Source organism: Varanus komodoensis, unplaced genomic scaffold (genome assembly GCF_004798865.1).
Source record: "Varanus komodoensis strain SLA01 unplaced genomic scaffold, ASM479886v1 scaffold16, whole genome shotgun sequence".
Classification (NCBI taxonomy): Eukaryota; Metazoa; Chordata; class Lepidosauria; order Squamata; family Varanidae; genus Varanus; species Varanus komodoensis.
The window spans coordinates 11,654,194-11,681,383 of NW_025335468.1; the positions used below are offsets into that span (position 1 = coordinate 11,654,194).

At 42.7% G+C, this 27,190-nt stretch overlaps 1 protein-coding gene across 2 annotated transcripts; it reads right to left on the reverse strand.

Moving 5' to 3' along the window:
- Positions 1-2,908: 2,908 nt before the first annotated feature.
- Positions 2,909-26,925, reverse strand: NCR3LG1 (natural killer cell cytotoxicity receptor 3 ligand 1). Of its 2 annotated transcripts, XM_044425855.1 has the most exons (10): positions 26,772-26,925; positions 23,341-23,691; positions 21,410-21,736; positions 20,049-20,144; positions 16,355-16,750; positions 14,346-14,657; positions 11,890-12,204; positions 8,465-8,776; positions 4,799-5,116; positions 2,909-4,115 (listed from the first exon to the last, which is right to left on the reverse strand). In XM_044425855.1, exons 1-10 carry the CDS (start codon positions 26,845-26,847, stop codon positions 4,084-4,086), a joined length of 2,535 nt encoding a protein of 844 aa, XP_044281790.1. In that variant the 5' UTR covers positions 26,848-26,925; the 3' UTR covers positions 2,909-4,083. The 2 variants fall into 2 exon arrangements, with proteins under 2 accessions (XP_044281790.1, XP_044281791.1); XM_044425856.1 differs by lacking the exon at positions 20,049-20,144.
- Positions 26,926-27,190: the final 265 nt, after the last annotated feature.

A 27,190-nucleotide genomic window follows, 5' to 3' on the forward strand; every position in this document is an offset into this window, starting at 1 on the left:
ATTCAGATGTGCTCTGTCAGTAACAGTTCAACAAAGCAAACAAGGGGAGGGAAAACCTAAGAATCTATTTTAAAATTCTCTTTAACACATGACTTGTTCCTTACATACGATTAGCTTTACCCAATAGCACATCAAGAAACAGCTGCTGGAATTCTCTGGCTGGGGAGTTCTCTGAGATGGGGAACATCTTCAGGACATACCAAACTGTTTACTCACTGGCTTGAGCGACTGTGCTCTTATTACACTGAACCTGGATTCTTCGCATCAGTAACTCATGAAATGAGTATTAAGTGCGAATTTGTGCTGTTACCCTTTATAGAAATGCTACCTTTAAAGAAGCAAAAAGAGTCAACCTTCTACTGAGTTCAGCTGAGCCAAAATTCTTGTCTGCTTCTATGTTGACATCGCAATCAGCTCATCCTTTGCTGGCAAACTTTCAGGTCATTCCAACAGCACTGCTTCTTGACCTGTTGCTGCAATGGTGTGACACAGCAAAGGACACAGCTTGTGTTACTTTATCTCCTCAATGTTCTGCCTTTTCAAGGACATCCTGAATTTGATTCTTATTATCAAAGCTGTCCTGCATGGCCCTTGCTACTCATTCTGCAGCTGTACTAGGTTTGCCTTTGCCAGATTAACTCTTAGTTCATGCTAACTTTCCAGAAACTGAAAGTCTGGCTGAATTCTATTCCACCTGTGACAGAAAGACACCAGATGGCGCACTTGGTTGCCTCCTCTGGGGCAAAGGGCATGGTGGTGCTCCTGTGCCCAGCCTCAAGTTCTCTTCTAGGCCCGCATTCTTCTCGGGTGGCTCTTGCCTGGCCTTGCATGGGTGCCTCATGTGAGGTCAGCCATGCAGGCCTTTCAGGGATGGGATGCTCCAGGCTGCAGCGACAGACACGGCCTTGTTTTGCCACAGGCAGCTTTAGGCTGGAACAGACAACTTGTGGCCCTTCAGCTGTGTTCAGACTGCAGCTCCACCAGTTTGAGCCACATGAGCAAGTGGCATGGGGTGAGGGGAGCTGCAGTCCCACAATATCTGGAGAGTCGCGAGTTGCCCACTCCTGGGATAAGGTATTGACCACAACTGAGTAGGGCTTGCCTTACTGTTGATCTGCAGGATCAGGTGAAGGTATGTCCTTAGGTTCAAGTACGTGAAGATCTGTGCCCCAGCAGAAGTGGCTGTTGCTTTCAGCAAGGAGGAAGGATAGTCCTGAACTTGGTTCCTCACACTCCAGACAGATTAGCGCTGTCACAGACAATATGCAGCGGATCTTCTACTTGGCACTGCCCACGTCCACTGTCTGAAGCACTGAATGCGCATGTTTTCATCTAGCCAAGACATTGTGGAAACAGCCCAGAAATGAGATCAGTATACATAAGTCTGCTTCAGTTTCATCCTTCCTTGATCAGGATGAGGGTAGAGTATGAAACCTTCCGTCAAACCATGGATTCAAACACTTGCATGTTTCCGTCCCAAAAGAAGATGGTTGAAAATGTAGGATATTTTAACCTATATTTGGTTTTCCTATCTTTTTCCTGGGCATTCTTTTTAATCCTCCTTAGTATCCTCAGTACTTCCTTTGTTGGATCGTTCCTCCCACAGCTTGATAGTGCTGTTCTAAGAACACAAGAGCCTTGCTTGATCAAACCAAAGCCCCATCTAGTCCAGCAGTCTGTTTATGCAGATGCCCCGATGGGCAACTCGCAGACAGGGCATGAGTACAGCAGCTCCTCCTGCCCATGTTCCCTGTGACTGATCTATGTAGCCAATTCTACAATGCTAGAATTGTAGGATGTTTTCTCTCTCTAGACATGCATAGGATTGCATTCTTAAAGACTAAATTTAAAAGTAGCATCTTCATACCCATTTCATTTGTTCAGCCATCCATATGCACAGTGAGAGTTAGTTTAGAATTAAATTAATTGTCCATTCTTAATTGTCCTTAGAATGGTGGCTACATAACTTAGTTTATATATGAATTTGTTTGTTCATTTAGTCATACAGACACATGCAAAACAAGTTATTACTATTCATAATAACAATTTTATTTCAATACCTTCCAACAGATGAGTCTTTAGGCACAATATAACAACTCAGAATAAGAAACGTGAATGGAATATAAACAGCAAAATAAACATGAGATTAAAAGAGCAATGAGGCAAATAAAAGATTGGCTGATTTTTAAATAGTCTTTAAAGAGTGATTTACAAGGTGCAATCAACCCAGCTTATACAAGCCAGTCAGGAAGGAACACCTGGCTGGGCCAGGAAGGTGCTTAATGCCACCTTGCAAGACAGAGTGGTCCCAGAGTGGTTTCAGAGGTGGTCCTGAAAGAAGTAACAGTGGGATCACTTCTGAAAAAAAGCCTCCCTTGACCTGGAAGAACTTGGTAACTTCAGGCCTGTAGAAAATACTTCTTTCTTGAACAAGGCTGAGAGGGTATTTGCCAACCAACTCCAGACTGATTATCTGGATCCATTTCAGTCAGGATTCAGGCACAGAAATAGCTTTGGTTACCCTATATCAGTGATGGTGAACCTTTTGGAGATCGAGTGCCCAAACTGCAACCCAAAACCCACTTATTTATCTCAAAGTGCCAACACTGCAATAAAACCTGAATACTGAGGTTTTAGTTTAGAAAAAAATGACTCATACATTAACATACTTGTCTTAAAAGAAAAACACGATAACAGAGCTTTCAATAATACAAACAGCTTTTTAGTGAAAGGTAAACGTTTGCACTGGGCATGCTTTTGCACAATTAATGTGATCTTTGCCTTTGTGTGCATGCTGATAATTTGTCAAACCTTGGCTCATACTTTGTTTCAATTTTTCATAAGAAAACTCAAAGCTAAAATCTTGTGTTAATAAAAATGAATGTATTAAAACTCACAGCCAGTCCAAATATATATATATCTCTTTGGCAGCATACTGACTGGCCATGCGAAAGCTCGGACGAGTCGCAGCTAATGAGTCGCAGCTTGTGACGTCATCACCTGGTGCCACCACTCCTTTCTGAACAGGCGCATGGCCCCCGTGTGCGCTGTTATCCGATGCTCGGCTGCTGGGGCGATGCTGGGACAACTTGGCTCGCGTGCCGACAGAGAGGGCTCTGCATGCCCACTGCAGCACGCATGCCATAGGTTCGCCACCACTGCCCTATACGATGACCCATGGTGGCAGAGAGACAGAGAGGTATGCCTGCTGATGCTCCTGAGGCTCTCGGCAGCTTTTGATGCCATCCAACATGGCATGCTCTTGGGACAACTCTGAGCTGGGAGTGGGGGTCCTGCAGCCCAGTAGTCCCACTCCTACTTGGAGGCCTGTCTCCAGAAGGTGGTGCTTGGGAAATATTGATCAGCTGCATGGAATCTCCAGGGGTCTTTTCTGTCCCTCATGCTTTTTAACATCTACATGATACTGCTGAGTGGGGCTACCCAGAGTCTGGGGGGGGCACTGCCACCAGTATGTGGATGAGATGCAGCTCTATTTCTCCTTTTCATCATTGGCAGGTGAGGCTGTGGATGTGCTAAACCGGCATCTGGCTAAGATAATGGACTGTATGAGGGCCAACAAAATGAAGCTCAGTTCAGACAAGGCTGAGATCTGGGGCCACCAGGAAGAAGGCCATCTCCCTTCTACTCCTTATTCATAACTGGTCTTGGCAGTAGGAAAATAGGGTGGTGTCTGCTGAGGACCTCAGAGAGAAGGCCATTCTTTCAAAAACTGGGCCTAAGACATTTAAGGCTTTAGAGCTGAACTTTACATTGGGCTCAGAAGTCTATGTTTCTGTGAAACAAGCAAGGGATATATGAAAGCACCAGGCAGTGAAGTCTTCCCACCATTGTTTTGTACATTCACTGTCTTTATAAAGTGTTGTTGATCCCAGTTCTAAAATAGAAGTTTCTTCCAATCTTCGCTTGACATCTGACTTCACATTCTTTTTTTTCATACAATTCTGCTTTAGTAACCACATGTAAAATAAAACCAGATCCATCTAATTGAATATATTCCTTCAAAACAGAAAATGGACTCCAAATACTTTCCCATGTACACAACACTGGCAACACATTCCTTCTTCATTGCATTGCATCACTGGTGAGCACAAAACCTGAAGGAAGACAAACACCGGATAGGAAACCAGTACAGCAAAAGAATGCCTGTCATGGGGAAAGACATCTCCCAGTCCCTCTGTCCCTGAGGAGCATTGCCTGCTATCATTAAGTATGACTCCTGTCCAGGATTGCAATGCTCAGCTTTCAGTGATTTTTCTATTTACCACTAATGGCAGAATGTGAAATGAACAAGGCACCTGCCCTGCCCCACCCTTCCCTCTGCAAACTGGTGTTGGGAACAGAAGCAATGGAAGCTAGAGTCAAGACAGAAGGTGGGGTCACACAGCAGTGCAAGCCATGCGACTTTTCCTGTTGTCTGACCCCAGCAACATGGTTTGTTAACCACTCTGGCTGGGTTCAGACAATGCAACAAATAACCCCTGGTTTATAGGTCACTATGAGCAGTGTTGCATGAATTCAGTCAGCATGATAACCCCACTCAAGGACTGGGTAGAGTCTGGGTTCTTTTCATGAGTGGTTTGTGCATTGTCCAGACTCAATCAGGTCTCTGCCTCACTGGGGAAGCCCAGGTGGATGGGTTGTTGAGTCTCATTTTCCTAAACACGATCAGGAATCTTTCGAGAATCCCACATAAAAAATAGGAAACTACTGCACATTCAGCATTAAAAACAGTCACTCATCTGGAAAACTACTGTACTCTGAGATAAATTATTCTTACCTTTGACTTTCAATAGAAAACATTTTTCTTGTAATGTCTGTGTTGCAGGATGAGAAACCTCACATCGGATGGTCTTAAAGTCTTCTGCTTTTAATTCTTTTTCAATTTTTAATTCTATGCTGCTTGTAAAACAACATAGCTGGTTTTCCCCAATCTGAATATCCTTGGGATTGTTGTCATCACTTATTCTTTTCCAGCCTTTGAACCATTCCACTTTTATATCAGGTGGTGCAAAGTCAGATAAGGATATTTCAAATCGAATGCTCGTGCTACCCTCTTCTTGGCTTGGTCTTATGTCAGACACAACAGGAGATTTTGCTAAATGGAAAGGAAAACGTTTAGGGTAAAGTGTCTATGCAATAGATTGCACCTTTCATCACTGTGATTGAAACAATCTAAGTATGGTTAATACAACAGAACAAGTTGGATGTAATACTGTGAAGTTCTGGTATGAGCCTACCCATATACTGCAATCAACATCTGAGGCCCTCCTCTGAGGGAGGTTCAGCAGATGGGAACCAGGCAGGGTGGCTTTTCAGTGATGTAGAACACATCCAGCTAGCATTAACATTTTCATCTTTTGGGGGTCAGATCTACTCTCCCAGGCTACTGAGGGCATGTGATTGCTTTTTATGCATCAGTTTTTGATTGTGGCCTGTGCTGATGTTCTAGCTGCTGGACAGACTCTAAAAGGCCACATGAGTCCCAGCATGATCTTAGAAACTTGCTGCAAGGACTCCAGACTCGGAACACCTTGTAACACCGTGAACCCCAAAAAGTCAGGCCTGGATCTCTTTAAAATGCTTGCTTCACTTGACATTTCAGTCTAGTGGCTTCCAAGATATAACAGAGCTTTAGTCAGGGCTCCCACGACTCCAACAGCCTGCTTTCATGAAATTAAGGAGCTTCTCTTTCTGATGTTAACATGGCACAAAGCGCACACGCACTGCACATCTGCAGCCTTGAATGTTCCTTATCAGCCATTGCTTCTGCCGGCAAAAGGCAGTAATAAGCCTACGCTTTAATGTAAGACAGAGATGAAACCTTGGCTATCTAGGCAGGGATACTCCTTACTAGCTCACTGAACTTCATTATTTCTTAGCACCTGTGTAAATAGTATCAAAACAATTCCAGTGTGCAGTGTAAGAGGCTTGCTGCTAAATGTTTTGGAAGTCTAGCTAGCTTATTGCAATAATAAATAATCTCCTTCTTAGTAAACCTGCAGTTGGCTTATCACTCTGTAGAAACCCCCAAATCCCACTGCCCATGGCCAGGGTAACACACACCTTTCCCCTGCCCTCACAGCCAGTGTGGAGCTAACTGTACCAGCTGGAGCTCCAATGCTGCAAGAGCAAATCTGGAGACACGCATCTGGGGGTGAGAACCGGACAGGAGAGAGTATGAGGTATCCCGGTGGCCCTTCACACTCCCTCTTACCATTTTGTTTTTCCCATTGTCCCATTCTTCACCAGAACTACCTGATGAGATTCAGATTTACAGTTTTCTATACAGGCAACAGTTTGCAACAGAACTCCAACTGCTAGCAATTTGCATGAAGTGGTGCAGTTAGTTTTGGGGTGATATCCACCATACTAATGTCTCTTTCCTTGGTTTCCATTAGTAAACTTGAAACCCCATTGTATTATACAGCTTACTTGTACATAAAAATCAATTGTATAGCTTACCTCTTGACATATGACTGCAAAATTAAAGATGGCTTGTTAATAGCTAGGAAGGGGAGAAATTTCACATTTCATGATGCTGGATTTCAGTGACAGGGCTTGCCTAACATGACAACACATTGTGGGTTGTTACCCATGATGGGTTGGTGAATTATGTGAACCCAAGCAGATCCCTGCAGGGTGGCTTGTTTGAGGACAAGCCAACCTGACACCCTGTAGCTTGCTCTACGAGATGTTTATTTATTTATTATTTAGAGAATTTCTAGGCCGCCCCGTTCGCCGAAGCCTCGGGGTGGCTTACAGTGGGCTGCTGTGTCCTCCAAACCCAGGCAAATGACCCCAACAGAGGTTCCAAGTATTGGCTACCTAGCCACTCAGAGTTTCTTCTGCTCTTGCACAGTGTGCCTGGGCACCCAACAGTGCCGGGCACCCAAGCGTCCAAACAGCTCTTGGAGGTGGCTGGCAGGGGCTTGCTGCAACCACTGTGAGCCATTTTCTGCTCATCAAAACTTCTTTTACCCCTTCCCTTTTTGCAGATCATACTCCCCTTTCAACAGCAACTGACAGTCCCTTCCAAGTGCCCAAACTTTGCCTCACAGGGGCTGGAAGACCTTTAAAAAGCAAAATGCAATACATTGTACAACTATAATTGTTTTAAGATTTTCTTTAGCAGCACTTGCACTTCTGTTACGTTTTACAGTTGTGCAAGTGTGGGAATGTAAAGCCTTTGCTAGAGCAATGACCTGAGGGTACCTGCTACCAACAGCTACCAACCCTGGGCAAAGCACCAGAGAAATGCCAGTTTTTTTCCCTTTTGCTTTTTCTTAACAAACAGCTCATGGAAATGTAATTTACATCTAATTTACATCTATCTTCTTATGAGATACTAATTTTCTCCCCACCCCCATCACTCATAGTGATGCACATTTTTCACTTTTCCCCTCACACTCAAGGTTCTCTGAGAAGTGCAAGAGTGCAAGCAAAATACCTTTGCCCCCTTTTTCTGGGGAGAATTCTGGGCCGCTTTTAAAAGTGACAGGGGAAGTTGATAAAATAATGAGTAGTTTCTGACAGGGACATACGGCTATATATGTCATGGTCCAAAACCTTGAATTACCTTCAGGTACTCTCTAGAATAGTGTCCCAGTTAAGGCTTTAAATCTGTACAATGAGTACAAAAAATAAAACAATAATGTTCTGCCAACCACTGGTATCCCCTCCATGAAGCTGCTTGACACTCTGAATGGGCTATCAGTGACCATCAAAACAGGGATCGTCACACCCCAAAACAAAAAGAGAAAAGAGCTGTAGGAAGTTGAAATGTCTCACAATTGCTACAAGGAGTCTGAAGGCAAGTCAGTCCTGTTGCCATGCTCTCCAGCATACCTGCAGGACGACCAAGGAAGGAGGAGGAGGAGGAAAGCAGTAAATGACCCTGGGTGAGCCAGATCATCTGTTGGGTGAACTGTGGGATGCTCAGAGAACCAATCCATCATTGCCTCATTGCCAGATGTTTTGGCATGATCTGCAAATACGGCTAAAGTGTGACTGTTTAAAAATGAACTTCAGACCAGCAAAGATGTGCAACTTCAGTGAATATATACCTTGAAATTTTTAGTTTAGATTCTAGCAATGTGTGGTGTGAACTACTATCACTACCGAAGTGTGGGTTTTTTGCTTTTTAATTTCTAATCAATTTCACCTGATTTTGTATCGATGTAGTTTTTGAATGGAAGTCAGGAAGAAGTCTTTAATCTTCTAGAAGAATTGAGGAACTTTCCTTTCAAGAATATCAGACAGTGAAAATAAACTTGTCTCTAAAAGAGCAAAACATAATCGCTACCAGAGACATAGTTATGCCTAACAGATTTTTAAAAAATACATTAAAGGAATAGAAAAAAGAATGTTCAATTAACATTACTTTGTTCCTCAATTACTACACTTTGCCAAAAGAAGAGAGAACCCAAAGATTTTCAATGCATACCTGGAAGCTTTAGATAGACAATTTTTTCAATGGAATTTCTGAGGGTCTCATGGAATACCCGGAAAAATTTGGGCTTATCATAATCCAATGCTGTAGGGGTCAACTTGAAAACAGAAGATAATCTGAAACAACCATTGGAATCTTTTGATGGCCCCTCTGTGAGCACATGATCTGTTACACATTCCTCTCCATTATACCATTTAACTGAAATGTCTTCAGGATAGAAATCTGTGACTGTACACATTAAGGACATCATACTTCCATATTCTGCATCACTTGGTTCAAGAAAAATACCAGCTATTTTGGGAAAACCTAAAAAAGCACAGAAACAGAAAACAAACAATGGATTTTAAACCATAGTTAAATTCAAAGAGCAGCAGCATATTCAATATAAAACCACTAAAGCAGATGAGAAAAAGTTCAGATAGGTAGCCACAATAATTTTGTTATAGGAAAAACAAGTCTTGCACTTAAAAAGGTAGATTTTATTTTATGCTTATCCTCAAATTGTTTATTCATGTATTTACTGGTTATACGCCATTCATTCATTCATTTGAATCTGGAACCCACCTTTCCACCAAGAATATTGTATTCAAGGCCATTATATCAAGAAAGCCACACTGAGGCTCACAAACGACAAAATTCGAGAGGCCGTGGTTACTGCTTTTATGAATGGCTCTGTTCACTCTGTAAGTGCTTTAGCTTTGCATAAAAATTTCACAAAACATAGTACTTTGTGGCCTTTGAGCCACAGAGTTTACATTTGGTTTTTCCCTGCTATAGATATGTCCTTCATGGATCTGATCAAGTGGGTTCTAGCCCACAAATGTTTATGCCACAATAAAGCTTTAAATTGCCACAAGGCTCATTTTTGGTTCTGTATTTTACACTGTGGGATTTTAATTTATTTCTTAAACACAAAAAGGAAGCACAGACACCATAATACAAGATCACTAAAACAAACACACTGATTATAATTCTTGGTGTATCATATCCATGTAGGGGCAGCAAGGGTAAAATGTCTAAGGAGGAGCACTAATAAAAGATTGGGGAGCTAGATTCAGATCTAGGGGCATGTAAGTGGGCTGGTGAAAGCAGATTTGCCTGCCCCCTCCTTTCCAGTGCAGTCATTCCAGCCCCTGGAAATGCTACACAAAGAACCAGCAAACCCTACTAAATGCTTTGTAGTTCTGAGAAGAAAAGACTGGTCTTTGAAAATTGGGTAGAGACACCTTCCATGAACTGAGCTCTTCAATATGTGGAAGACAGATCCTGTATCCAACTTCTGGTGAACGGCATATACAACATGTGTATTAATCAGAAAAATTATACCTGTCCATATTGGACTGGAATTTGATCCAAAGTCATCCACACAGAAAATGAATGGAAATCCTATTTTTAAGGAGCCCTTGCATGCTGCATAATTATGGACATAACTATAGTCTTCCAAATTTCATTAAACCATCCTGAGATGCCAGTAATGGGACAGAATATAAAAGCTTTAAACACTGTTTCATGAGTTGCTTTGGAGACCTCCAATTATTGTCCGTTCATGACTGTGCTGTACAGAACTGCAGAAGAAGCTTTTTATGCTAGAATCCAGGGTTGTTTCATTCCAAAGGATGAAGAAGCATGGATTAATTGAAATTATATTAAAGGAAAGGCCACACATCAGGAATCTGATACAGAAACTGTGCAATCCAGGGCTTGTTTATTCAGAAGCAAGCCCCAGTGAATGTAACAGGAGTTACACTCTAGCAAACATGCACAGGATGGCAGCACTGCAAAATTACAAGCTACTTAATGGGTTCATTTAAAAAACAAGAAATCAAAAGCTTGTTTTTGCCCAAGGCAAGTGCCTATGGGACAGACATGTGCTCCAGTTCTGGAAGTGGATTCCTGCCTACTCTAGAGATCGGCTGGGAAGGTGCTTGGTAGTGGCACCCCCTTTGAAGATTGCTCTGTCTATGGAGACTCCTTGGCACCTTGTCTCCTGTCATTGTCACAGATTTGAAAAAGGTCCTGTTTTCAAAACCCTTGTGTAATCAGCATGGGAGATCATCTATGTTCACTGCTGCTGCATCAGTTTTCAATTTCATTCCCCTTTTAGTTTCACATTTTACAACTATGTGGGGTTCTTTTAAATATCAGAACTGTGCAGTTTTAGTATTTTTTGGTATGCTGCTTCAGGTGTTGTGACTAGCATATCAATACCTGCCATAAAGCATGTACAGGAGCTTCCTGGCCTTCAAACGTATAGAATAATTCTATTCAAGTCTATAGAAGAGGGTCTCCAAAAATGGGATACAGAGACAGTTGGAGGAAATTGTATCAGCCTGATCTCCCCATCTCACTACAAATCTAGACAAAACTGGGGGAATTATTAACAGCACAGTCTACAGAACTGGTTTCTAGACAAAACGGGGGGAATTATTAACAGCACAGTCTACAGAACTGGTTTAAATGTCATGGTTTCTTCCATAGAACCTTGGAAATTTGAGCACTTTTGTACAGTCTCAGTCTCCTCACAAAATATTGAATTAAAGGTATCCCTTGGAAGATACGGACAGTTTATCAACTTCAAAACAAGCCTTCATTTGCAGTGTACACTAGTGTGGAAGGAGTTTAGAAGGGGCTGTTCTCAGCAGTATAGGTCTTCAATATGCAGTAAAATATGGGTAGGCAGCAAGTAGGTCTCCTAGCATTCTTGACCACTAGTTATGTTGGGAAGGGCTTCTGGGAGCGGTAGTCCAAAAGATCTGAAGATCTACCTTCTGCCTACTCTTGCATTAATCCAACCAGCTCAAACTTGGTGTGTGTGTCAGATGTGTTTGGTTAAAGACCTCATCATCCCCAGACAGTGTGATCTAAGGATTGTGGTAGTTGCAGTGGAACCCCTCTGGAGGACTGGGGAAGGCTGCTGAAGCATATTTGGTACCCACATGAATTTTCAGACTAGATGCAGCATGCAATTTCCAATGACTTCTAAACATGATACATGTGGTTCTCTGTCTTATGCAGATTAGGGTAAGAAATATTATTGATGCTGATGGTGGTGATGTTTCTGTTTTCTCTGCATCTTTGACAGTATTTGGAATATGCTTCACCTTAATTTCCCTTTAGGTAGTGCCCAACACAAATGATCAATAACCATATGGAATACAGATCCAAAGGAACTCCACTGTGGGTATTTTATGATATAAATCAAGGGTAGGAAGCTGACTGCCCTCCAGGTATTTTGGATAGCACCCCCATCAGCCCCAGCTGCCATGACCAATGGTCAGGGATTATGTGCATTGTACTCCAAAACATCTGAGGGAATTGTCTGCCCTGATATAAAACCTTGTGCAGCTTTGAGTATATCAATTATTTATACAAGGAATCCAAATAGTTATGTATTACACAAGAGTTGTTTGAGTTATCACCTTTTAACATGAGTGGATATTTCTGTCTTACAGCTTTGTTGCAATGGTTGATTTCAACAAAAAAGTCCACCGCATGGTCTTCTGGAGTAGGTATAAAGGACACTTGAGTTTTCCTGTAGTACAAATTTGACTCTGAATCCAGCTGAGGGTCCTCTGTCACTACTGTAGCATAAGTGAGTTCTTTAAAGTTTTTTCTCCAACAAATATCACAGTTAGCCGGGTAGAAATCCGTTAGCAAACAAGACAGTGTGATGGATTTTCCACACAGTGGCACAACGGGATCACAATGTATTTGGGAGACTTTTGGAACAGTTACTGTAATTAAAGCATGGCAAGAGTAAGTAAAATTGTTAGCAGCCAGAACAAGCTCAGACTTCTTTCTGTTTACATATTAAAGCTATAATTGGCTATGAAGTGCCAAAATCACAATCCAGATGGCAATGAAATGCTAAAATGCATCTATATTGTGGTTTTGGAGAGGAAAGGAAATTAGACAAACACATTCATAGATCACTTTGCTGTGAATTAGTATTTGCTGTCTCTTATTGTGTGTTTGGCTATCCTAATATTCAGCAAATAGCACTAAGCAAAAGCAAGCTTGTACTAATGACAGCAAGATTCTGCATCCTGCATAAATTATGGCTAAATTACGCCTGCAAAGCCAGTTTGCATATATTGGCTCATTTTGTCTATCCAACTTCTCCTAGTTGTGCATCTGGCTAGAATTAAACAGTGCTGCTTGAAGCCCTGCCTGCTGACTGCTGGAAAGCCTACTCAACTCACCACCCTCCCCTCCACCCTCTGAGTTTCTGCACAGCTAAGGATGGTGCACATTATGCTCAGTGCCAATTACTTTGCTTAAGCACACGGCCATGATCAAAGTGGGGGAAAGCAGCAACTATGCCTAATCCTGAGCTCCTTTGGCTCATCCACAGGCTGCGGGCAAGATTAGTGACCCTGCAATAAACCTCCAAGGCCCACAGAGCATGCTTGGCTCTCATCGGTGTCCCCCAGTCCACAGGACCAAGAGAATCCAGCATGGGTGAGCTTTCAAACCAGAGGGCTACCATTGTGCAGCTGCTTTGTGTAGCTGTGGGGACAGTGGAAGAGCACATGCCTTGCATGCAGAAAGTCCAAGCTTTGGTCCCAGGTGGACTGAAATCCTACTTGCCTGAAGCCTTGAAGATGCACTAGTTAGTGGTGATATTCCTGGATTCAACCAATTCTTGGTTCATCTCAGTGAATGGCAGCTTCCTGTATTCCCATGATGGAAACCTCTAATCTATCTTTTTCCTGTGACATGATCTACATTCCTAGTTTATTTACTACTCAACAATCCCTCTTTACATGTTCTGTCCTGCATGCAGAAAGACTAGAACTAGGGAAAGGGCTATGCAGGCTGCTTCATTTTAACTCCTCCAGGTACACTGTCCCTATCTCCAACTTTGCCAGGTTGAGCAACAGGATCTGCAGAGGAGTTCTAGCTTGTGTTCAAGGAAAGGTTGGGGATGTGAGCAGAGAGGGCTGGTGTGCAGAGAGCACCTATTCTAGTCCTCAGGCACACTGGGAAATTATGTGACCTGAGCTGCAGAAGTTGGCAGAAGCAGGTCATGTTTTCCTGGCAGATCAGCAAAGATCAAGTTGTAAATTTTAACAACAAAAGACTATACCACCTCACCATGCAAAAATAAAAGGTTGCTAAACTTAAGAACATGAGAAGGGGGGAAAGCAGGAACATATTTTTGTGAGAAAGGCCTGTGAACAATTCTGATACTAAAAACTGATTTCATCCTAAGCAAGAGCTCAGAAGCATCTTGTTCGTCATTCTAAGCATGCACACATTTCCTACCCCAAAGTGCTTTTTTGCTCCAGATTCTGGTCGATGCACCTTAGGAATCTATTATGAAAAATAAAGATTTCAGAAGTCTAAAGTTTGCCCAGCTGTACACTTCAGTGCTGAAGTTACATGTCCTAGGAAGCCATTAGCTAGACAAATTCTTGGTGCTGAGATTTTACCTTAACTTTCTACTTTGACTGCTAAGAAAGCAACTCTGGGCACATCTGGACAGGCAGAAAGGAAAAGCCAATATATTTGGGAACTAGAAGGGGTTGAAGGTGAAACTGCCCCTTTCTCAACACCTCAAGAACAATGGATGCATGTGGAGCAGGGGGCAGAACCCATGAAAATCTGCATTTGTCAAGTTCTGCCACTGTAGACCGCAAGCAAAAAGAAACCATTACCTTACTATTTATTTAATTTCTACACCACCCAACAGCTGAAGCTCTCCAGGCGGCTCACAAAAAACAAACAAAAAAGATACATTGCATAAGAAACATATTTACTAGCATTTTTCAAAACAAAAAATTGTGCCTGCTTATTCTGTGTTAGGCATCATAACAGAATACACATCATTATTGTATTAGAATGAAAATTACATTTTCTCTGTGCAGCTTACCTGGGGTTTTCATCTCCCAAGAAGATATTATGTACTCTTGTGAGCCTTCAAGTTTAGTCCTACAGGTGAATCTCTTTCCTATATCTGCCACTTCAGGACGATATGTTATAGAGCTTGTGCAGAAGAAAAGCCCACTTAGATCTTCTGTGGGCTTACTTACAGTTATATTGCCTGAAAATAGCTCTTCTTCTTTGTACCAACGAACTTGGATTGTTCTTGGGAAAAAAAGGGAAATTCTGCAGCTAAGAATAACAGACTCATCTGTTCTTGGCACATCTGTGGAGCACTGGATTTGATCCAGTACTGGTAGTGCTATGAAGACAAAGAACAAGGCTTTAGTATTGAAAAGGAAGCAGTGCACATGGTAGAGCGGGAGAGTGGATGAAGTGTTGTACCTAGTCTGCTGAGGCTGGAATTAAAATCTGGGGCAGCCATTGAACAACCTGACTCTTCACTGAATCCACTTCACTTTTATGCTAAGCAAGAGCCTGCTTTTTAATTTTATTTATTCATTTAGTTAATTCTATAGCATCCACTTGCTGAAGATCTTGGATAGTGAATAAGTTAATACAGGTTTATTTATGATAGTTGTTGTCAATATTACAGTATAAAATAAAACAGGTAATTTTCGTTGAGAGAAGTATTCCATCAGGTATTGTAGGGCTTCATAGGTTAAAGCCAGCACCTTGAATCAGGAAGCGTATGGATAGCCAAGGCAAGTCGGCCAGAATTGGTGTTATATGTTTAGAACTTCTAGTCCCAGTTATTAGACTGGCTGCCACATTTTGCACAAGCTGTAGCTTCTGAACTGTTTTCAAGGGCAGCGCCAAGTAGAATCTAACAGTAATCTAGATCAGAGATTACCAGAACATGGACTGCCAAAGCCAGAATATCCCTGTCCAGATAGAAGTGTAGCTGGTCCACCAACTGAAGCTGGTGGAAGGTACTCTGATCTTAAGTGACAAAGATGGATCAATGATGGTTCCCAAGCTATGAACCTGCTCTTTTTAGGGAAGGACAACCCCATCTGGAACAGGCTGAGCACCATCCGTCCAGTAAGAGGCGTCACCTCCCAACAAGATCTCGGTCTTTTCTGGATTGAGCTCCAGTTTGTGAGGCCCCATCCAGTCCACTGTCTCAGCCAAGCAGCTATTTAACACATCCACAGCTTTACCGGCTAAATATGAAAAGGAGAAATAGAGCCGCATGTCATCAGCATACTGATGACAACACACTTCAAAACTCTGAATGGAGAGGTTCAGCAGTGGTAGGTAATGTTATTGGGCACATAGGCTGACTGGGAATTTGAGAAACAGCTTCATGCATCACCACAAAATGGCCACCACAGGAAAAATGGCTAGTCACAAAGGTCTAGTACCTGCCCAAAAGACTCCATACAAGTTAAAGGTAGAGTCTGAATTCCTTGTGAATTCAAACTAAGAGTGTGAATTTTGGGCCTCTGAGATAAATTCCAATTGCAGAAGCATCTTAGGGACAATATTTCAGAGGTGGGTGGGACCTACAGGAAAGGGGACACAGCTGAAGTCAAAGAGGTCATCCAAAGAGACAAGAGTTATTGAATAATTTCTTTTTTTGAAAAAAGCCTATCCGTTCTAACAAAATATTATACATCTTTTATTTCCATTCCACCAATCTATCCCTTCTATTGAGCTACTTAACATGCAGAGAATTCAGCAGCTGAGCTCTATGCATGTTTACTCAGAAGCCAGAATAAAGGTATTCCTCCACACACCCCCCCACTACACAGTGGCTGCATGTTTACTCACAAGTAGGGCAGAGCAAGTGATCTCCCTCACTTACAAATGTGCAGCAGCTGCATGTTTCCTCACAAGAAAGGCATTCCCCACCAGCGACATTTGAAAGTTCCATGATTACCTTTTTTACCTTCAAAATTACTTTGGCCAGTAACTTAACTGGATCCTGCCAATGAGATTAAGCTCCAGGTCAAAAGGAAACTTTAATGATTCAAGACCATCTTTCCTACTTACCTATGACTTTAAATGATTTTTCAGTAGGCGAACTGTGCTGAGAGGATTGGTGTGTAACTTGAACAGAAAGCTCAAAGCTGTGCAGCTTCACTGCATCTGGAACTATGAAGATTTTGCATGAAACGTCAAAAGTCCTTTTTTTCTTTTTTTCCAGATTTGGTTCAAATCTAAACATACTGTTTTGGGGCTCAATGAGAGGAATGTTTTCATTGCCTAGCTCAGAATCACCTACTGAGTTAGTGTTCCAAGAGAAGATTTTCTTTTTTGTGTCCCCAGTGCTTAAGAAAAAAGTGATGATCAATGGCTTTGGACGGAAGTCAGAAAACGAGCATTGTAACTGTGTTTCTTTTAAATGGTTCAAAACTGTATTTCCAGTAATTAAGATTTTTGGTGGACCTGTAAGAAAAAATGGAAAACGGCATTCTTCTTGTCAGCAGTTGTACAGTATCATTTGTATAAATATTGCCACAGCAACTCTTGTCTAACAGAAACAGTCATTTCACATTTTACAAAAACTTATCTCATTTCTAAGCTATCATTTCATATGCTATAGTGGCTATTAGCAAACGGTGCAATGTGTTGTACAAAATATAAAGTAGCACAGTTAAATTCCAGAAAGTTTGCAGCACAGGTTGGTGCATCACCACAAAATGGTTGCCACAGGAAGCATGGCTAGTCACCAAGGACAAGTTCCTGCCCAATAGACTCCATACAAGGGATAGGTGGAGTCTGAAGGGGACAGGCCTTTCTAAAGAACTGAAACTGGGGAGTGACTGGGGAGACATGGTTTGTGTCAAGGACAGAAGAGATGAAGTGGAGGGCAGGGGAGATAGTTGCTTAGGAGAAGCCTCCTTAGGATGGGAAGGATGAGGAAGTCTGTTTCGCATTTAGAGAACAATACGATAGAAGGCTGGAGGCAAAAGCCAGTATTTTGGAAAGATATTTGCAGCAGAGGAGCTTGCATAAAACACCACACTAATACAGAAATAATTCAAGTTAACCCTCAGTTTGCTGGCACTGAATATAAAGTTCCTTACAACAGCCTTTCCCAACCTGATGTTCTCCAGATGTTTGGGACCAAAGCTCCAAGCATTCTTGTCAAGCCATGCTCTCTGGAGAGCTGAAGTCCAAAACATCTGAAGGGAACAAAATTAATTGCTAGTTATGTGCAAATGAAGGACTAGGGGGTCTTTGTATGACCTTCATGTATCTAATGAATGTACGAGGGGCTGGTGGGAAGGAAATGCACCATTTAGCCATGTACTCTCATTCCAGTGCACATGCTGGCCATGCTGCCTGCTGGTCACACAAACTTTGTTACTGACTCAGTCTATCCACTCAGAAATGCTAACCAATGAAGATCAGGTATGTACAGGTATATGTCATAGAATCATAAAATACTAGAGTTGAAAAGGCCAGAAGGCCGTTGAGTCCACCTCCTGCTCAGTGTGGCTATCCAGCTGCATCTTAAATGCCTCTACTGTTGGGAAGCCCACAATCCCCTTCCCAAGTAATTAGTTTCATTGTCATACTGTCCTAACAGTCAAGAAATTCTTCCTTGTGTTCAGCCAGAATCTGGCTTTCTTTAACTTGACCCCATAATTCAGTGTCCTGTACTCTGGGATGATTGAGAAGAGATCCTGGCCTTCCTCTGTTTGACAACTGTTCAGGTACTTGATGAGTGTTATCATATCTCCCCTCAGTCTTCTCTTCTCAAGACTAAACATGCCCATTTTTTTCAATCTCTCCTCATAGGGCTTCGTTTCCAGTCCCTGGATCATCCTTGTTGCCCTTTTCTGAACTCTTTCCATCTTGTCTACATCTTTCTTAAAACTGTGGTGCCCAGAATTGGGACACAGCACTCCAGGTGAGGCCTAAGCAGTGCTGAGTAAAGGGGGATGAGTACCTTACATGATTTGGAAGTGATACTTCTGTTAATACAGCCCCTTTTACAGTCACATCTCATTCTTTACTCATATTCAGCTTGTGATCTATAACAATTCCAAGATTCTTCTCACTTGCAGTATTGTTGAGCCAAGCACTTCCCATCTTGCAATGATGCATTTGGTTTCTTCTTCCTAGGTCCAGAACTTGGCATTTGTCCCTGTTGAATTTTATTCTTCTGTTTTCAGCCCAGAACTCCAACCTATAAGATCACCTTGAATCTTCTATCTTCAACACAATTTGTGTCATCTGCAAATCTGATAATGTTCCCTGCACTTCCTCATCCAAGTCATTAATGAAAATGTTGAAGAGCACCGGGTTCACTTTTTACCTCTTCCCAGTTTGAGAAAGTGCTATTGATGAGTCCAATTCTGTAGCCAACTGTGGATCCACCTGATTGTTGTTCCATCTAGACCACTTTTATATAGTTCGCTAATCAGGATATCAAGGGGCATTTTGTCAATTTTTTTGCTGAAGTCAAGATATACTCTGTCCATAGCATTCACACAGTCCATTAGGTAGGTTATCCAATCAAAGACTGACATCAAATTAGTCTGGCAGTTCTTGAAAAATCCACGTTGGCTTCTAGTCATCACTGCATTGTTTTCAAGGTGTTTGCAGACTGACTGCTTTATAACCTACTCCAGAATTTTCCCAGGGATTGCTGTCAGACTGTCTGGTCTGTAGTTCCCACGTTCTTCTTTTTTCCTTTCTTGAAGATAGGGACATTTGCCCTTCTCCAGTCATTTGGCACTTCCCGTGTCCTCCATGGTTTCACAATTTTCTGCCATCTTCGTTATTACTCTAGGATGGATTTTGTTGAGCCCTGGAGATTTGAACTCATTTAACCCAGTTAGATGATCCTTGACCATTTGCCTATCAATCTTGAACTGTCTTCCTGCTCCATCAGCTTATATTTCCCCTTCTTCAGGAAGGTCATAGATCATTTTTTGGGAGAAGACTGAGCAGAAGTAGGAATAGAACACTTTTGCCTTTTATCTTTTTATATGTTGTTTTATATATATATATATATATATATATATATATATATATATATATATTTTATATGTTGTCTTTTTTGTCATACACACTGAGCAGTTGAACCCTCATTTCTTTCCTTTGTCTTTTCCTTTGGACATAACTTTTTTGCAACTTTTAGCATCCCTCACTGGCCTAAGTTCATTCCTAGCTTTAACCTTCCCGATGCCTTCCCAGGTGCACTGGAATATTGACTGGGACTGATTACATGGAACATGCAACTTCCTTGTTACAACAGCTTTGCTAGCTGCCAGTCTGTTTCCAATGTAGTTTATGACTTATAGACTCCTACCCAACTTGGAAACAGACTATAGGACCACGCTTTCTTTCCCATAGGTAGCTTTAAAGAACTCCTCTTTGAATGACCACCATGAGAGACACATTGGTCAAGAACAATAAGTTCTTGGTAGCTGCTCTGGATTTCTCTCCCAAGGGAGGCCAAGTTAGCTACATCACTGTCATCCTTCTGCTTACAGAATATGTTTTTGTTTAGACATGTTTTTCCTTTTTGAGCAGGTTTGTTTGCACCAGTAAGTTTCACTGGTGAGTGCTATTTATTGCTTTTTCCCCTATGGATGCATTTTAAATTGATTTGTTATTATGTTTAATCATAATTTTGTGTTGCTGCTGCTGCTAACCACCTCAAGCTCTATTAGTAATGGAAAGGCACAATGCAAATGTAATGAATAAGTAAATGTTTAAAATTACTTACGTGTCTTAAAATATTCCTTGTAAACATAGCATGGTATTACAATAATTATGATTGCTATACCTACACCAATCAGCCAGGTTAAATTCTTTTCAGGCTCTGTAAAGACAGAAAAACTCTGGTCTCACACATTACACAATGTTCACACTTTACATTCATACATCAGAAAATTGCAAAATGTTATTGGCTTTTTGTTGAAAACTTTTGGTAGCAAACTATATTTCATATATGACTGTATATACCATAAGAATGTAGCATGAACATGGGCAATTTTATGATATTATAGAAAGAGGAACATAATATTGTAGGAAGAACCAACAGTACTACATAGCATCATATAACAGATGAATGCATGCTTTATGTTTTGCTGGCATGTTGCTAGAAAAGTCTATCATAAGATACATCTAGAATGAAGGGGACTGGGAACACCAATTAATCAGTGACCACCAGCTGAGATGACCACTACTTACAGTGATCAAAATGACAGCAATGTCAACGATGGAGAAATTTTGCACGATTTTGCAAGATTACAAGATTTTGCATCCCTTGGCTCAATCTTCAATTCAAATGAAGACTGCAGCTACGAAATTAGAAGACTGAGACTTGGAAGGGCAACTGTGAAGGAATTATAAAAAGTCATCAAATAGTTATAGTCAGTTGTCAATCAAATGGGATGGACTGCACTTTTTCACTTCCTTGAGCCCCTAGTGAGTCATTAAATGGAGTGGGGAATAAAGAACACTGAGAACATGTTCATGCTTAAAACTAGAGGACCTCACTGAGCTACAAAGATCCATTCATATCTCTACTTACTACCTGACAGCTCACTGTTTGACAGCTGTTAAGTGAAAGCAAAGCAACATTTTTCAAGTCTGGCTTTGTGAATGTATGTGATGTTGCCTGCTTTAGCAACAGAACCTTATCAGAACATTAGCTGGGCAAGACTTCACATATTAAGTCGTTAAAGTTGCATAGTTGCACATTTCTGAATTATAAGCAATCTTTTAAAAATACAAACACATTTGTGCAGATTTAAAGATTCCCCCTTCAAAAAGTACAAATTATTGCCATTAAAACATCCAGAATGCAAGTACTGGTTATGCTCTCTACAGATCCTGTAGACAACTCCAGAAAAAGGAAAATGAAATGAAATCTGGAAAGCCAAACTAAGATGACCCACTAAAGGATTCCCATTAAGGCCACATAACAAGTGTGGAGCATCTCAGCAGCAAAGAACCTCTATCTACACATATGTGTAAGTTACATAGAGACAAATGCCTCTGTAAGCATGATATGAAACCTTGAAACTTATAATGACTCAGAACATTATGATATATAGAGATAGAGAAAAAAACAAAGATTACCTGTCACCTTCAACGTGACATTCAAGGATGAATGTCTGGGAAAAGAACTGTGTTTCACAATACAAATATAGACACTTCCATCATCTTGTAAAGTTGGCTGCAGCCTCAGGTTACTGGTGGCATTGAAAGTGCCGTCTCTATTTTCCACAGGGGCCACTCTGTGAATATCTTCTGGAGATATCATTTTATCTGAAGTATGCTTGGAATTCTTTTCCCATTTAATGTCAATCACTTCAGGGTAGAATTTATTCACTTTACATGACAGTATTTTCTCCTTGCCCCTTTCTACTGTAACTTCCTTGGGAAACAAACTGACAGTAGGTTGAACTGTATGGAAATTAAAAACAAAATATTATTAGGCATCAGTGCGCTGATGATACCCAGCTCTACCTCTCTTTTTCAACCAGGTGAGGCAGTGGCTGTACTGAACTGGTGCCTGGCCGAGGTAATGGGCTGAATGCGGGCCAATAAACTGAAGCTCAATCCAGACAAGACGGAGGTCCTGCTGGTGGGTGGTTCAAACTCCTGGGTAGGTGACTTGGATCTTGTCCTGAATGGGGCTGCACTCCCTCTAAAGGACAGGGTCCGCAGCTTGGGAGTGCTCCTCAACCCGGAGCTGACTTTGGAAGCTCAAGTGTCAGCAGTGGCGAGGAGCACTTTCCTTCAGCTTTGGCTAATCCATCAGCTGCATCCCTACCTGGAGGACGACTGCCTAGCGACGGTGATGCATGCATTGGTTACTTCCCGGTTGGATTTCTGTAACACGCTTTATGTGGGGCTGCCCTTGAAGACAGTCTGGATACTTCAGATGGTGCAAAACAGAGCAGCCAGGTTGCTGATGGGGACTGGGTGCTATTCTCATATAACCCCAGTGCTCTATCAGCTCCATTGGCTTCCCATCGAAGTCTGGGCTCAATTCAAGGTGTTGGTAATCACTTATAAAGCCCTTAACGGCTTGGGACCTGGATACCTAAAGGAACACCTGTGGCCATATTTGCCCTCCCGCCCCTTGAGATTGGCAGCAGAGGCTCTCCTCCGGGAGCCTTCCATGAGAGATACCAAGAAGCAAAGTACCTGGAGGAGGGCTTTCTCTGTGGTGGCGCCCCATCTGTGGAATGCGCTCCCCAGAGAGGTCCACCTGGCGCCGCCATTATTTGTTTTTCAGTGCCAGACCAAGACCTTTTTATTCAAACAGTATTTTAATAATGTTTAATATTTATAGATTGTAATTGTGCAGCCAGTGTGTTTCCGGGTTTTAATTGTAATTATTATTATGTTGTATTTATTTATTTCTGTAAGCTGTCCCGACGCTATGTAGCAAGGGGACGGCATATAAAAAACTTTAAATAAATAAATAAGCAAGACTTTTTTCTGTTTGTTCTTAAGATATATCCTGTTTTTCAGCTAAAAATTGCACTCAAAAACAACAATGGGATGAACAATCAAATGCAGATACCAGTTAAAATGAAAAACGGGTTCTCAGAGGGTCACAGTCTAAAAAAAGAGGAACTTTGCAAAAGGGTTGCTGAAAGGCCAATTAGTAAAATGAATGGCTAGACATAGAATAAATACAAAATGAAGTCAATATCAGTGGGAAAGGGAGATGAACTGCTGAGAAATGTGGTCAAAATATCCAAAGGCTAATGCTCATGAACAATATAAGTTACAACCTGAGAAGCAGAATCTGGAAAGGAGAAATTCTGTTGCGAGGCACGGATAAGGAAGAGGTGTTAAAAATAATGTAGAACAAGCAACATTAGTGGACAAGTGTCTATGGAAAGCCCACACAGTCTGATGGATCTGAACGGTTCTTGAGGTCTCTTCAGGATTTTCCTGTGATCTAATGATGCACTTGGCATTTAGTCAAGCCCTCAGGCAATTCTGGAATAGCAAGCTTGTTCTCTACACAGTTGTATAGCAAAAGCACTTACCAACTATTTCTAAAGTGGTGATATCTTCAGCTCTAACTCCTGTAACAGCCACAGAGCAGGTGTAGGTTCCCCTTTCACTAAACTGTATTTGTGGAAGAAAGAGTTCTGCATTGCCTTTTCTCAGCATGTTTCCATCCAGACGTGATCCATTTCTAAATGAAGAATGCTCTCCAGCAACAACTGAGTATACTTTCATTTTCTGATTTCCTCCATAAGGCACCAAATACCACATGACCTCTGTTTCATTAAGATTCAGTTCAGGTGTCAGGTACCCAGAGATACGGCATGGGAGCACCACATCTGCATGCAAGAATTCTGTCTTATGACTTTTCATCTTCACTTCCAGGGTTTCTTAATTAATGAGGAATTAATATGATCAGAAAACAGGCTTTCACAAATCAGAGAAGGCAATGCAATTTGTACCTCCCACCCCACCAAGTACACTCTCCAGTTCTTTGGGAACTATGCTGGAAATCAGCAGTGAGTCAACAAGGTCAGGTGAGAGGCAGCAAGGGGCCTCCAGCATTAAGCAACCACTGAATCTTGCCTTTTTTGGAGCCAGAGTCAAGATCATGGGTCCTCAAACTAAGGCCCGTGGGCCGGATCCAGCCCGCCATGCCCATTTAACCTCCCTGCCCAGAGGTTTTGCACTTGCTGTGGCTTGCTCATGAGGAGGTAATTTTGGACTCGCTTGGAGAAAACGATCTCCTCACGAGCAAGCTGGAGACGCGCCCCGCGCACCTGGTGGTGGCTTGCTCTCAAGGAGGTCATTTTGGACTTGCTCAGAGAAAACAATCTTCTCCCAAGCAAGCCAGCACCTCGCCCTGTGCACCTGTCCCCACCTCACATGTGACCCGCCCCCTCACCAGCCCGCGTCCCCCCCGCCACTGCCTTGGCGGCCCACGCGCACCTCTGGCACCTGTCAACTGGCCCCCTGATGAAAAAGTTTGAGGACCCCTGGTCAAGACTGACCACAACTTGCCTGGTTCCATAGGACAAGACAAAGTGCAGCTTTCAAAAATTGTTGTTGTTATTTATTTCAGTTACATATGGTCCAATAGCTGAAGCAAAAGATTCCAAGCTTCTCCTTGTGGTAGCACTCAATGAGAAGAAGGACCCATTGAGACTAGACCATTCTCATATGACAGTGCTTTGGCCTTACATCCAAGCAGCTCATTATTTCACTTGATCGACTCAGCTAGACAAACAGTGACGGTTCCTGTTTCTGAGGGCCCTTGCACAAGACCTCTTCAGTGGCCCCTCTTCTTCAGTGAGGCTACCTTCTCACCACCATTCCCACTAACGTCTCTTGCTCCTCATCCTCTTCCTTTTCATTTCTATATTTGCTTGCTTGATAGACAGTCAGCCAATGAGCAAGCAGGCAGTAGCACTGATTGCTCCACCTTCCCACCACCATCCTCTCTGTCAGGGCCAGAACAAGAGGCAGGGAATGTCCAGGTTGTAATGGTGAGCAGCAATTCCAGGGAGCACTAGTCCATGGCTGCCTCCTGGAGTGTGGCCTTTGCCAGGTGTCCAAATATTTCTGTGCTTGATGCCACCCCTGGAACCAGACTACATGATATTTAGACTGCAATCCCCTATGCACTTACCTGGTGTAAGTCTCACTAAATTCTTAATTCTGAGTAAACAAGCACAAGATTGCACTGCTAGCATGAAACCAAATATTACCTTGATACATGCTAGGCAGCTGCTTAACTTATTATTAATTACAGCAGCACACAGGGATCGAAGGCTACATTCCTATATGCCAGGGGTATGCAAATTGGTGTCCTCCATATTTCTGGATTAAAACGCCCATCCGCCTCCACCAACCTATTGGTCAGGGATTAGGGGAATGAGCTTTCCCAGGCTCAGAGTTAAATTAATCATGCCATTCCATTTTACTGTTCCTGTATTGTTCTGTATATTGCATATTTTAAAGATGCATTTGAAATGTGATATTTCTTAACCCTGACTGCCCTTTAGAAGGCCACATACTGAAGATGAAACTCAAATACTTTGGCCACCTAATGAGAAAGAAGGACTGCCTGGAGAAGAGCCTAATGCTGGGAACAATAGATGGCAAAGAGGAAGGGAATGGCAGAGGATGAGGTGGCTAGATGGAGTCACTGAAGCAGCGGGCGTGAGCTTAAGTGGACTCCAGGGGATGGTGGAGGACAGGAAGGCCTGGAGGAATGTTGTCCATGGGGTCGCGATGGGTCGGACACGACTTCCCGACTAACAACACTTTTAATATTAACAGGTAAACTGCTTAAGGATTGTATTATACTTAGTGGTATAACAATGTTATAGTGGTATGAGAGCCAGTGTGGCGTAGTGGTTAAGAGCATGGGACTGGGACTCAGATGATCTGGATTCTAGTCCCCGCTCAGCCATGGAACCAACTGGGTGACTTTGGGCCAGTCACAGACTCAAAGCCCAACCTCCCTCACAGGGTTGTTGTTGTGGGGAGAAGATGGAGGAGGCGATGTAAGCTGCCTTGAGCCCTTTGTAGGAAAAAGGCAGGATATAAATCGAAATAATGAATAAATAAATAAATAAATAAATAAAAACAATACTAAAAGAATTCAATGTATACAAATACATGGAAGTAAATTCCCAAGCACTGGTAACATGTGCAGGATTGAAATGTAACATTATTTTGAAAATTTGATGTGAAATGTTTTGTTTCTTGATTTCATGTGTATTTTTAAATTCATTTCATTACGGTGGAGAAATGTGCAGAATATGCCATCTTACCGAAAGACACAAAGGAAAGGAAGGATCTTTGCCTTTTCGTCTGACAGCTGTTGCCCAGATGTGAGTTGCCCAGATGTGAGGGTAAATTTAAGAAGCATGGTCTTCTCCGCCCCGCCCCCTACACTTAGGGAATCAGCATCGCCGTCGGGGGGGGGGGGGCAGCAAAAGCGCCACTGCATTGGGAAGCCCTCCCAGTAGAGGGCGAAAGGGTTAAAGGAGAAAGCGAGCAACGACGCGACAGGAAAGGAGGGGGCTCCAATTTTAACCGGCCGGAAACGACATGCATTCCCTGTCCTACGTTCAAAAGGCCGCTTTCAGTCCGGGGCTCGTTACACTCATTGTGCCAACATCGTTTGCCGACCTCCCGAGAGCGGCAGGCGGCCTGGGGCTGCCCCTCCCAACTCGTCCGCCAAAAGCCCGACCTTAGGAGAACCTGCGCGCCGGTTTCCCCAGGCCGATCTGCTTCGCCCTTTCTGCCTTCGCCGAAGCGGAACCAGCTCCTCTCCTAGTTTTATTTATTTATTAAAACATTTTTATGCCGCCCCATTCGCCGAAGCCTCGGGGCGGCTTAGTTTCCTGGTCCACCGCGAGGGAAGCGGCGGGATTGCTCGGTGCCTTTGGAGCTCGCGCCGCTTCGCCTTCCCCTCCCGCTCCCGCCTTGCCCTCGTTACCTGCCGGGTGGGAGAGCCACAGCGCGAGGCTAAGCAGGAGGCGGCAGCAGCCCCCCAACTTTCCCCCTTGTTTCATGCCTGTTGATGGTGCGGTGCAGCATCGGCTTGCTACCGAAGGGCAGAGCGGCCTCTGGAGTTTCTCATTGGAAGCAGCTTCACTTTCTCTTTCGCTGTGTTACAGGCCGTCGACGGCATGTGGAAGAGGGGAGGAAGTGGGCGTAGGAAGAGAAGGCAGAGCTGATGGGTGTTGATTTACAGTCGTGTCCACCTTGGCCCGAGAAAGCAAGACTCGCTGGTGTTGGGAAAATTTGGGTAAATTCTGTCTGAAAAGCATTACTCCTGTGTGCCTTTGCATTGTGGGATCAAATCCTGTCTTCCTTCTCAAAACCAAGCTGTCACTGTTTAAAATGGCATTCCCC